This window comes from Hemiscyllium ocellatum, chromosome 28 (genome assembly GCF_020745735.1).
Source record: "Hemiscyllium ocellatum isolate sHemOce1 chromosome 28, sHemOce1.pat.X.cur, whole genome shotgun sequence".
In the NCBI taxonomy this organism is placed as follows: Eukaryota; Metazoa; Chordata; class Chondrichthyes; order Orectolobiformes; family Hemiscylliidae; genus Hemiscyllium; species Hemiscyllium ocellatum.
This window is the reverse complement of record NC_083428.1, coordinates 596,987-610,280: the sequence shown is the minus strand read 5'-3', so window position 1 is coordinate 610,280 and position 13,294 is coordinate 596,987. Positions and strand designations below refer to the sequence as shown.

The window sequence follows — 13,294 nt, the reverse complement described above, 5'->3', positions numbered from 1 at the left end:
AAGAGAGACGGGGGGGGGGGAGGGGGGGGAGAAAGAGAGACCGAGGGGGGGAGGGGGGAAGAGAGACGGAGGGGGGAGGGGGGAAGAGAGACGGGGGGGGGGGGGGGGGGGAGGGGGGGAGGGGGGAAGAGAGACGAGGGGGGGAGGGGGGGAAGAGAGACGGGGGGGGAAGAGAGACGGGGGGGGAAGAGACTCCCCCCCATCCCATGGAAGGAGGAGGGGCGGCGATATTGGGGGAGGGGCGATGTGGGTGTGGGGGCGGGTGGGGAGAGGCCGGTCTCCCGGCCGCAGACACACTCCGGTGGTACCGGAGCTGGATGAATGCGGCGCCATCGCAGCGCAATCCCGGTTTGTGTATTTACCTGCTCCCGCCCACATCCGGACACTCGCCCGAACCTGACTCCGCCATCTTACCGCGGGGGCGGGGTCAATGAGGGGCGGGGCCATGGGGCGGGGCGGGGCCAAGGGGGCGGGGCGGAGACCGGGTCGGGTCGGGGTTAGGTGGCGGGGCGGAGCCAGGGGGCGGGGCTGAGTCGGTGGTCCGGGCGGGGTCAGGGGGCAGGGCGGAGTCAATGTGGGGAGTCAGAAGGCGGGGCGCGGTCGGAAGGTGGGGCGGGGTCAGAGGGAGGGGCGGGGCAAAGAGCCTAATGGTCCCACCAATGGGGTATGGCCGCAGATAATGTTATATGGGAACACATTTAGGCCATTCGACCCATCGGGTCCATTCCATCATCTGATCATGTTATGTTTATGTTTTTACTGCCTTCTCCCGTAATCCTGATCCACTTATTAATCAAGAACCTATCTCTCTCTGTCGTGGTTACACTCCACAGCCCTCTCCACAAGGAGTTCTACAGATTAACCAACATCTGACTGAAGAACATCCTTTTCCTCTGACTCAAAAAGGGTTCCCCTTCACTCTGAGGCTGTGCCTTGGCGTCCTATTCTCCAATGAATGGAAAAGTCTTTTCCATGTCCATTCTATCCAGGCCTCTCAGTTTTCTTAAGTTTCAATGAGATTGCCCCCTCCATCTTCAAAAGTATTGAGTGTAGAACCAGAATCCTCAACCATCCATTGCATGACAAGCCCTACATACCCAGGATCATTCTTGTAATTCTTGCCCTTATGGATCCCTTCCAGCATAAGCGCATTTTAGATACAGGACCCTGCTTACAATATTCCAAATGTAGTATAATCAGAGCCTTATAGAGTGGGAAATCAGGGGTCTTACATTCTAGTCCTCTTGAAATTAATGCATTTCTGATCAAGGGTCATCGAACCCAAAACATTAACTCTGCTTTCTCACTACAGGTACTGCCAGACTTGAACTTTTCTAACAATTTCTGTTTTTCCTTGCTAATTTCAAACTGAAACCTTATGTTACCTGAAGAGAACTTGAATCAAGATACCTTCATATTTCTGAAGCCTTTCCCATTTAGAAATACTTTTTTCCTACCAGTATACATTGGTGAGGTGATGGTCTACTGGTTGTGTTGCTGCCTGTTAATCCAGAGTCAGGTAATGTTCTGAGGTTGAATTCTTCCATGGCAGATTGTGGAATTAGAAGTCTAATGGTAGCATGAAATCATTGTCAATTGTTAGAAAATTCCATCTGGTTCCCTCTTGTCCTTTGATCAATGATTGGCCTGGTTTGGTCTCCAATGGGTAATAAAAAGAATATTGGCGTAACCAGTAACACCCTTAGCCTGTGAGTGAATAAAACAAATCTTACACTCTGCTCCTTTTCAGAGAGGGGGAGGTGCCACTGAAAGGGCAGGCCCAAAGACAGTGTGGTTTCATAGAGTCAGGCAGTACTCATGAAGAATCTCCGGTCCAACTCGTCCATGCCAACCACGTTTCCCAAACTAAACTTGTGTCACCTGCCTGCGTTTGGCTCACATCTCTCTGAACTTTTCTTGTTCATGTACTTATCCAAACGTCTTTTAAATGTCGAAGAGTGTGGTGCTGGAAAAGCACCTCTGGTCAGGCAGCATCTCAGCCCCCTTGGGCCACAAGCCTCATTCCTGGTGAAGGGCTTATGCTCAAAACGTCGATTCTCCTACTCCACGGAATTTGCCTGACCCGCTGTGCTTTTCCAGCACCACACTCTTCGACTTTGATGTCCAGCGTTTGCAGCCCTCACTTTTTCCTAGTCTTTTAAATGTCCAAACTGTACCTGCAACCACTACTTCCTCTGACAGTTCATTTCACATAAGAACTACTCTGTGTGTGAAAACATTGCCCCTGGGGCCCATTTTAAATCTTTCTCTCTCATCTTAAAAATATGTCCCCCAATTTTGAACTCCCCCAGCTTAAGGAAAATGCCTTTGCTACTCACCTTATCTATGCTTTCATGATTGTATAAACCTGTATAAGGTCACTCCTCACATCTCCTACAATTCAGTGAAAACATTCCCAGCCTATCCAGTCTGTCCTTATAATTTAAACTATCCCTTACTAGCAACATCCTGGTAAATCTCTTCTGAACCCTCTCCAGCTTGATAGCATCCTTCGTTAGAGACAAAGAAACTGCAGATACTGCAATCCAAAGTAGACAGGCAGGAGGCTGGAAGAACACAGCAAGGCAGGCAGCATCAGGAGGGACAGGCAGGAGGCTGGGGGAACACAGCAAGGCAGGCAGCATCAGGAGGGACAGGCAGGAGGCTGGGGGAAAACAGCAAGGCAGGCAGCATCAGGAGGGACAGGCAGGAGGCTGGGGGAACACAGCAAGGCAGGCAGCATCAGGAGGGGGAGAAGTCGATGTTTTGGGTGTAACCTTTCTTCAGGACTAGCGGTGAGTATGCAGGTCTACAGATAAAAGGGGTGGGGGGGGGGGCAAGGTGGTGAAGTGGGGATAGGTGAAGACAGGTAGAGGGTACGACTTGGTTGGTCAATGGGAGAAATAAATCTAATTGGTGGCTGGGAGGATTGGAAGGGAAGAGGAGGGGCTGGGAAGGGAGTCAGGGGGAAGGGAAGGAAGATTATTTGATATTGGAGACCTCAAGTTTGAGTCTTCTCGGCTGTAGGCTGCCCAGGTGGAAGATGAGATTTGCGGTGTGGTTCGCTATGGCAATGGAGGAAGCCAAGGATGGACATGTTAAAAGGGAGTGGTTAGGGCAACCCCAGTGGGCAGTGACTGGGAGATCCGGTTGGCCCCAATGGGTCTGGCTACGATGCTCAGCGAATTGTTCCCTAAGTTTACGTTTGGTCTTTCCGATGTAAAGAAGACCACATCAGGAGCACCTGATGCAGTAAACTGGGTTGGAAGAGAGGCAGGTGTCTCACTTGGAAGGGGTGTTTGGGGCCCTGGACAGAGGTGAGAGGGGTGGTGGACCTGCAGGTTTTGCATCTTGCAGTTTGCAGGGGAAGGTACCTGGGGGTTTGGGGGTTGGTGGGGAGAGAGGCGCAAACCAAGGATTGTCAAAGGATACCGCAAATAGCAGTCTTGTATATTGGTACAAGCCATTATGGGTTTTAATCGTAGAATACTTATGGGAATCCTCATAAGTGCGAGTACTCATGGCTCATGTCCAGCTTTGTGAAGGACAGCACTTCCCTTCCAAATTTGCATATCAACCCTCTGTGCAAGGGAGTGGGTATTTATCCAGCTCTGGAAAGCAGTTTGCCATTTGTTTTAAATCCCCAAAGTGGATGAACTGACCCGTTGGGCTTCACAAATGGTATGGCCATGCTGCCCATTCCACAAACTGGACTGGTTCGATGATTCCTTTGCTTGCCAGCCTCCTGATTTCTGCCCGCCTCGATTTTTGCATGTAAGGCAAATGGCACTGAATGGGCCTTCCAGAGTCATGGATTTGCTTCCTGGTCAACATGCAAGATGGCCTTGGCTCCTTCAATAGTCCCTGGATCTTACTGAAAAACTTCTGGTTGTTTTATTAGGATTTAGGTGAGGGAGCCATTTTCTAACTGGAAAATGTAGAGCCAATCTAGGCGAATCTTCTCAAACAATTTAGCTTCAGCTGAGCTTTTGACTCCAATCAGTGGTAACTGAATCAGCTGCTTCTCAAAAGAGACCAGAACTGAAGTTGTGCCCTTAATCTGTAAAGGTTCCCTATCCCCACCCCACCCCAGGTTCCTAAGCCTGGCTGAATTCTTGTGCAAACCCAACGTTCACAAGCTGTCAGGACAATTACTTATTGGTTTTCATTTCCTAATGTCATTTGCCCAGAAAAAAACTAATTTATTTTTTCTAAATACTAGACCAGTCTTTGACAGCAAGGCAAACTTCTCAAATAATGGCACAATGTTGGGAATACTTACCACAACTCAAGATCATTGTTGCAAGCAAATTTGTTCAGGAACGTGCTTTTCTCTTGTTGCCACTGAAATAACCCACAGAGACTGGTATTTCGTCACCAAGTCTCCCTTCATTTATGTGTGCATAGTACTTTATACTGGTCCAGTTTCCATAGTGTCAGCTCTCAGTAAATAGAATCCCTGACACTTCTGTTTACAGCCATCAGCCAGGGCTCCCTGATTGGGGCGGTTAATCTGGTCTAATCAGGGAACTCATATTCTGTGAGGTCCACCTGGCTGACCTCATTCCAATCACTACAGGAGGGTGGGCTACAATCAGGTGAGAGAGTGCCATAGGGTCAGGGTAGGTTATTCACAAGGCTGGTTTGGTAAGGTGCTGTGAAACACTCCCTAGGTTTCATGGACAGAAATTTGTCAACTTGACAAAATTGACACTCAAACAATCACAGTAGGATTCAGCCCTTTGTTTCTTATTTTAGTGCTCTCTCTGTCACTTTCTAATTCAATATCCTAGTTTTCAACCATGTGGCAAATTTGTTTAAAATCACCAGCCTCAGCAACTCCCTCCCCCTCCCCGCTGTGTCCTGATTTGTGTGAACGATGGAGCCTGAACAGGTTGAAATTGCCTTATAACTGGTCCCAGTGTCCCTGGCTCATGTTATCCTTCCTGCACCATCTCTCTTGTCCTGCTGTCCTTCAACTCTCCAATTGCTGCTGTGTTGAATTGGCTATAATAATTGATTCCTACTTTTGAGATCCTCTTTATCAAACTCTGAATCCCTAAGTCCCTAAACTCTATCTGAGGGACCTTATCCCTCCTTCTACCTATTGTCAGTGATATGGGGAACCCATCCTTAGCTGAGCCACACCTAGTGCACTCCTGTGAGGAGCCCCCACCTTTATTGATATTCAGAACAAAATACTGCTCTCTACCACAAGAAGAAAAATCCAGAGAATTCTAAACGGAAAATGCTGGCAATATTCAGCAGCTTTGGCTTCATTAGTGGAGAAGGGAAGAGGTTTCAGATTGACAACCATTTATCATTGTTCTGTATCTGGCTGATAAAACTGTTCATATCATTTGGAAGACATCCATTAGGGCATCCCTCAACACCCCTTTCTGCAAATTGATCAGTTCAAACTTTTAGGGAGGTAAAGCCCATGGTTCTGGTACCATTCAAATGAATGCTTTTGCATCTCTCCAGTGCCTCGATGTCCTTTCCATAACGTGGAGACTGGAGGCTTTTGCTGTATTGCTAGTATTGTCTGACCAAGGTTCAATACTAGATTAACACTTCCCTGCTCTTCAGTTCTATTCACTTGGAAATGACTCCCAGATTGCTTTAACCAACTCACTAACCTGGCAGAATATTGTTTCTCTGTCCCTGCTTTCCTACAGCTGATATTCAAGTCAGACTTTGTCCCCAGACTTCGTTCCTCCTTATGATTAAAGCCTGTCCTTCATGGATTATAATCTCCTATTTTGGGGGATACATTCCCAGAGAACAGTGCATTCAGCAATTTTCTCAATAGTAAACAAGGCAGTCTGTATATGTACATTATGCAAAGATGTGTAGTATACACTTTTACTCCAGGACTAATTTTTTTTCCCAGTGACAACTAAAATTTGCAGTTTACAGAAAGCTGTCCAGTGAGTGTTTTACAGAGAAGAACTGAATTTATGAACAGCAGACAAGTAAACTGTGGGATAACATAAAATGAAGAACTGTGGATGCTAGAAACCTGAAACAAAAACAGAAATTGTTGGAGAAATTCAGCAGGGCAGCATCTATGGAAAGAAACAGAGTTAACATTTCAAGTCTGATAACCCTCCTCCAGAACTTTACAGTCTGCTTAACATGAAATAGTGGTTGGTGGGAAATGTTCATGTTAGTTTCAGCATTTAACTTTCAAATAGACCTCAGGTTAAAACACCACCAGTGCTCTCTCTCTGTGCCCCTCTCTCTCAGTGTCTCTTTCGCTGTCTGATGAGCGAGCAGCCCTGTAGTCCTTTGGGACAATGGTAACCTTACCCTTTAACATTCGCATTGAACTATTTGTTAAAAGAGGGAATGGAACTGCTGTCTGAGGAATCTACAATCTTTAATCCTCTTCCCCTCTTTCCTGATTCTATCGTGTTAGTGGGGAACTGGTATTTTCGTAACAGTTTCAGTTCCTTACCCAGAAACATTAGATGCTAAATTTTTAAAAATAATTCCAGTTCTTAAAATTGATGACAGGAGGATCTAGAATTTGCAAAATCAGCCACAGCTTCCTGTGTATATTCCCTTCAGCCAGTTTCCTCTTTCCAACAACAAAATTGAGTTTGTTCAAAAACTCAGCTCAGTTCTTTGACGAAGACCCAGACATTTAGATGAGATAATCTCTGACAAGGTAAGGAAAAGATTCAATAGTCTGTCTCATCCATAGGCAGTCCACTAACTCTTTGCTGCAATTGTTTCAGCATTTACATATTTGTCAATTTCCCTTCACACCTAGTTATTGTGTATAATTTTGAAATCCTTATTTGAAAAGTGGTTACTTATTGTAGAAGCAGTTCAGAAAAAGTTCACTCAGCTCAATCCTGGGATGTGGGGCTTTTCTTATGGTTGAGCAGGTTAAGATTGTATCCATTGAGTCTGTAAGAATGAGAAGGGAACTTATTAGATTGTAGAAGTTCTTGATGGGAGTGGATAGACGGGATACCTGGATGATGTTCACTGTTCTGCAAAGACTAAAACCAGATAGTATTGTTTGAGAATTATAGGTTTCCCTTTTAAGACAGAGGTGAGGGGAACCTTTTCTCTGAAAGGGCTATTCAAGTGTGGAATTGTCATCCCCAGAAATCAGGGGAGGTTAGGTCTTTAGTTTTATTCAAGCTCTGTTGGTTATATTTTGGATAGAATAGGATCATGAGGTGCAGACAGGAAAGTTGAGATGATACCACAATGAGATCACCAATGATCTTATTAACTATGGGGTGTAAGCACAGGTTTGAATGGCAAATCCTGCTACTATGTTCAAGAAAATACAGCTTACACCTGCATTCCTTTCTTTATCTCTGTGTCTTTCCCACTCTCTGAGAGCAGTTCACTGAGAGCAACAGAACTAATCGCAACCCTTGACAGAGCTAGCTTCCCAGTGTATCTCAGTGAATATAACAGGTGACCAAAACGCTGTTAGATTGTCATGAAATCTTGTTTGTTTCATTCTCAACCCAGAACTCAGCTGGGAGCTCTCAAGTTTTTCAGACTGAAGATCACGTTAAAGAGCAAATGTTACAGGTTGACACTCCCCTTGACAGTGCTGAGAGAACACCCCACTGTCGGAGAGTCAGTGCGGAGGGAGGGTCACACTATTGGAGAGTCAGTACTGAGGGAGCACCACACTGGTGGAGGGTCAGTGCTGTGGGAGAGTTACATAGTCGGAGGGTTAGTGCTGAGGAAGAGCTATATTGTCAAAAGGTCAGTAATGAGGGAGTGCTGCACTGTCGGAATGTCAGGACTAAGGGAATGCTGCACTGTCGGGACATCAATGCTGAGGGAGAGCTATACTGTCGGAGGGTCAGTACTGAAGGAACACTGCACTGTCGGAGGATCAGTACTCAGGGAGTGCAGCACTGTCAGAGGGTCAGTGCCAAAGGAATGCCGCACTGTCAGACAGTTGGTGCCAAGTGAGTGTCACACTGTTGGAGGGTCTTTGCTGAAGAAGTAATGAATTGTCAGAGATAGTACTGCACTGTTGTAGGGTCATAGGGTCAGTGCGTAGAGAGTGCCACACTGTCCAAGGGTCAGTGCTGACAGTGTGCTGCATTGCCTGAGGGCCAGTACTAAGAGAACGTTGCACTGTTGGGAGGTCAATGCTGAGGGATAGCTACACCGTCAGAGGGTCAGTAAAGGGAATACCACATTGTCAGAGGGTCAGAACTGAGGGAATGTTGCACTGTTGGAGGGTCAGCACCAAGGGAGTGTCACACTGTCAGAGGGTCTTTGCTGAGGGGGTGATGCATTGTCAGAGGACAGTGCCGCACTGTTTAGGGTTGTAGGGTCAGTGCTTAGAGAGTGCTACACTGTTGGAGGGTCAGTGCTGAGGGAACGCCGCACTGTCAGAGGGTCAGTGCCGAGGGAGTGCCGCACTGTCAGAGGGTCTTTGCTGAAGGAGTGATGCATTGTCAAAAGACAGTGCCACACAGTTGTAGGGTCGTAGGGTCAGTGCTGAGGGAGTGCCGCACAGAGGTTCGGTGCTGAGGGAGCGCCGTACCGTTTAGGATCAGTGCTGAGGGAGTGCCGCACTGTCGGAGGGTCAGTGCTGAGGGAGCGCCGCACTGTCGGAGGGTCAGTGCTGAGGGAGTGCCGCACTGTTGGAGGGTTGGTGCTGAGGGAGTGCCGCACTGTCGGAGGGTTGGTGCTGTTGGAGTGCCGCACTGTCGGAGGGTCAGTGCTGAGGGAGTGCCGCACTGTCGGAGGGTTGGTGCTATTGGAGTGCCGCACTGTCGGAGGGTCAGTGCTGAGGGAGTGCCGCACTGTCGGAGGGTTGGTGCTATTGGAGTGCCGCACTGTCGGAGGGTCAGTGCTGAGGGAGTGCCGCACTGTCGGAGGGTTGGTGCTGTTGGAGTGCCGCACTGTCGGAGGATGAACACTTAGAGCTGGGTCTTGCTGTTTGCAATCTTTATTAATAAGTTTGAGGAAGAGTTAGAGAGTAATCTGTGCAAAAGTGTTAATAATGCTAAGTTCAAAATGGAAATGGGTGCACACGGGCTGCGGTGTGATGTGAGCAGGTTAAATATTTGGGCAACAAAACAAAGTCTAACTTCTTTTAAAAGTCATTCAAGAGAATGAAGGGGCTTGTCGGGTTGACACTGAAAGATTGTTTTCTTGCTCTGGGGAATTGAGAAAACTGGGGCCTTGATTATTTAAGATTGCGTATCTTTGAAATTCTCTGCCCCCGAGGCTTGTGGAATTTCCATTGACTCTATTTCATGGTGGGATCTGCAGATTTCTCAGAGAATTGAGGATATAGAGTGTTGGCAGGAAAATAGGACTGGAAGATCAGCCATGACAATGTTGAGAGGACTTGATATGCTGTATGGTTGACTCTGGTCTTATTTTGAGTTCTTGTTTGTCCAGGAGGGAGTGCTACACTATCAAAGGTACCAACTTTCAGATGGAATGTTGAATTGAGACTCTGCTCCCTTTTTAGTTTGGTGATACATAAATGCACAGTGTTGTAGTCCCCTTCACTGAGGTGCAGCACAGGCCGCTGCCTGAAGGTGGAACACAAGAGTTTTGTGTGATGTTGGAGTGTTATTGTCATATCTCTATGTCATGTTATTTGATAAACTGCAGAGTATTAAAATAGATCCTCTTGATTATAGAGGGGAGATGAGATGGGGAAATAGTTGATGCAGAATTGAAGTTTATAACTGAAAGCATTTCGTTCATTCGCACAGGATGAAGATATTGACAGTGGTTCTCAGTTTGCTTCACATCCAGTGGACAATGGGTTCACATTGTACAGATACACCAATACTCAGAGAAGGGAACAAAGCTACTGCTCCTAACTGTTCCCTCAGTTGCCTGGATTGGAACAAGTTAAAAATCAAGGGTGTGAAGAATCTCTCACTGGAAAGCTGCCGAATGTCCCGCATTATTAACATTTCCCGCAATTCCGAGCTAATCGAACTAAATTTCATGAATAACGAATTCCAACAGCTTCCAAAAAATCTCCTTCTAAACTTTGAAAACTTAAAAGTATTGAATGTAAATGGGAACCCTCTGAAATCCATTCCTCTCAGCATCATTCTGGAAGTCCGAGTTATTTTTCGATGTTCTTGCGCTGTTTTGAAAGATTTGACAGAGAATTGTAACAAAGCAGAGAACTGTACACAGAGTTTCCTCCAGAATCTGCATTGCAATGGAGCCAACAATTTCAGTTCATTCAACGTGAGCAGTTTTTACAGCGCTGAGTGTGCCAGGATCAATCGCATTTCCATCTATATTCTTGTTCCATTGCTCACGTTCCTCATCGCTGGAATTGCGGTTTTTGCCCTAAGCAAATATTTCTCCAAACGCAAGAGCAGCAATGCTCACTCCCCAAACAAACGCCATTCCGTTTCTTCCTCGGATCATGGTCAGCAAAGATACGTTAGCACAACAAACTGGAAAGATCCATCAGCTGCAACAGAGAATCCGGAAGGTTCTGGCGGGATCAGGCAGCAACAGCCGGTTCACAAGGATTACGAGAACATGGTGATGGGGGAATCTGACAGCGCGCGGGGAAGAGGTGACAGGTAAAGTGAAGATAACCGTGTCAATGCATCAACACAAGAGTGACTACAAATTTGTACATCTCTGTGAAAGAAACAGCCTCATTATAGTTGAAATATTGGAACTGGAATGTTGTAAATTTACACACACTGATTCTGACAATGCAAACATATTCCGACAGTAGCAACTTTGAGTGTGTACATCTATGAACACACCAGAAATTGTGGGCAGAATCTTTTGTCTCTCTGGTGGTGAAGTAGGAGACAGGATGGCACCAGACCTGAACCCTGCTACCATCCCATCTCCAGCACATAGCCCATAGTTGACCTTCCCATGCTGCCACCAGTTGAGGCCCAGAAGTGACCAATTAATGACCACATAAAGACCTCATGCTACCACCAATGGGATTAACCCAATTACATCAATCCAACTTTTATGACAGCTAAGGTTGCAGAGAGCTTCTGGGTTGGTTGGGGGGGGGGGGGGCTCAGTGAGGGACAGACTGAAGGGCACTGGGAGCCACCGACTGCCCTGGCTTTCAACCCCTTTGTCTCCTGTCCCTGTGACCTGTTTGCCCAAGCATTGCATTTCTCTGGGTTGGATCGTCTCTGAATTTGGGATTACCAGCAGTGTCCCATCCTCCTCAGCAACACTGTTACATGGAAGAGCTTCCAGTCTCTGATTGGCCAGTAGCTCTTGCTGGGCAGGACTCAGCCCCAGCATCTTGACCCCATTGGCATTTTGGCCATTACACCATTGGTGTGGGGTATGGCAGGGTATATTGAGAAAGGAGGCAGATGACAGGTGAGATGCTAACAGCTAAACAAGACTTTGCCCAACCAATCGGTAAGTACATTCACAGACCAGAAACTGGGATGTAGGAGATAGAGCACTTCCTCATTCCCTTCAAAAGCCGACCTGAGTTACATATCCGGGTCCTGTAACTCGGTTTGAGTTGCTAACTGGTCCAATTAGAGAATGTCTATTTTAGTCAATAACACTGACCACAATAGTCAGAGAAAAGGACAAAGAATCACAGAATCCCTACAATGTGGAAACAGGCCATTTGGCCCAACAGTCCAGACTGACCCTCTGAAATGCAACCCAACCAGACCTATTCCCCTATCCTTTTATTCTACATTTCCCATGACTACTGCACCTACCTACACATCCTGAACAATATGGGCAATTTAGCATGGCCAGTGTACCTAATCTGCACACCTTTGGACTGTGGGAGGAAACCTATGCAAAGGCACTCCTCTAACTATTCTGACAGCTGCCTGGGTTGGAAAAGTTCAAAATTGTGAGTGTGATGAAGCTGTCACTGGCAATCTGCAGAATCTCCAACTCACCACACCGATAGCACCATGATGTCCAACCACAGCCCCCAGGGTGATTGGAGGAATGTGTGATTGCACAGGGTGGAGCTGAGGACCAGGGCTTCCAGATCCCAATAGGGATGGGCAATAAATGCTACCTAGCCAGCAATACCCACATCCCATGAACAAATAAGGAATAAAAGACTTTGGCAGTAATGGAGTAAGCTGATTTCTTGACCCTTCAGCTCTAGATTCAGCTTCAGAGGCTGAGTTGATGAACATTTTCAATGCCATGAAGTTGAATTGTTTTTAAGCATCTCCCAGGGATAGGAAGGCTGAAGCAGGTATGGGTGTGTAAAGAGCTATCAGGAGAATAGTCCAGTCACAAACCAGCCAGGGTGACAGAGCTGCTCATTCTGGGAGAGCAGTTAGTGTCAGAATCTCTTCCAAGGCATCTCAGGTGGTATGGATTTCTGGGGAGAACCCCTTGAGGGATGAGTGAAATCAGAAGCTTCTGTTCTGTTTTTAATGGCATATTCCTTTCTTTCCAGGAATCTGAAGAGTCTGGATGACACGTATTACCTGGAAAGTGACCCAGCCTGTGATATTTATTTAAATGAGCAACCTGTTTATTGTAATTACACAGGGTCTGTTGCTAACCCAGAGGATGATGTGTATATCATACCTGACAAGTAAATAAAACATCATAAACCCGTGTGTAAAATTTCTTATCAACTGTGGATCTTTAACTCCATTTCTTGTAATATTGACTGTGACCACCTTGAACCACTTTGATTTTAAGAGATATTCAGGAATCCACATTGGGATTGCACTGGGATACACTGAATCCACAGGCAGATCTGTTAATCTGTAGTGAAGCAGTTTGGGACCGTACAGATATAAACATAAATTATGTAATGTAATGTACAGGCACTGAACAGCATCTTGAGGCTGAGATACAGTCTGGAGCTGTCATGAAAATCTTTTCCAGAATAATCATTAACTCTGGATAGATAGTGATTGTTAACAGTAAAGCTGGCATAGTCCCACTGACTCATTAGAGAAGGAAGACTGGCAGGGAGTTTAACCTGAAGGTCACCACACAATCACGCACCTTCGCTTTATGCCATTTCCAGTCTATGAAAGGTTTTCTGGGAATGCTCTTCTTTCAAATAGCAGGGGCTACTTGTACTAGCTTTTGGAACGCTGCTCCTTCATTGGGTGATTGTAAAGCGGGATCATGGGACACAGAATTTGTGACAGGGGATCATGGTGTCATGCAACTGAAATGATATATTGAATAAACCTAGATTGTTGTTAAGGCTTTCATCTTTTAGAATGGGTTGCAGGTTCAGTGTATTGTTTCAGTTGCCTGGTGCTGTGATCTTTTGCAGTAGATTCTGTCTTGTGGTCCTAGGGAGGCGGTGCTT

The 13,294-nt window shown here is 46.4% G+C and overlaps 2 protein-coding genes across 2 annotated transcripts in view; one reads left to right on the top strand and one right to left on the bottom strand.

The window, feature by feature from the left end:
• The window catches only part of klhl26 (kelch-like family member 26), a 7,331-nt gene extending 6,913 nt beyond the window's left edge, over positions 1–418 (bottom strand). Inside the window, exon 1 of the mRNA XM_060845984.1 lies at positions 363–418. Coding sequence (XP_060701967.1) covers positions 363–409 — 47 coding nt within the window. The 5' untranslated portion in view covers positions 410–418. The remainder of the gene's footprint in view (positions 1–362) is intronic.
• A 6,174-nt stretch (positions 419–6,592) lies between these two features.
• LOC132829136 (uncharacterized) lies at positions 6,593–12,588 on the top strand. The gene is made up of 3 exons (XM_060846463.1): positions 6,593–6,673; positions 9,729–10,568; positions 12,416–12,588. Exons 2-3 carry the CDS (start codon positions 9,730–9,732, stop codon positions 12,558–12,560), a joined length of 984 nt encoding a protein of 327 aa, XP_060702446.1. The 5' UTR covers positions 6,593–6,673; position 9,729; the 3' UTR covers positions 12,561–12,588.
• The last annotated feature ends 706 nt before the right edge of the window (positions 12,589–13,294 follow it).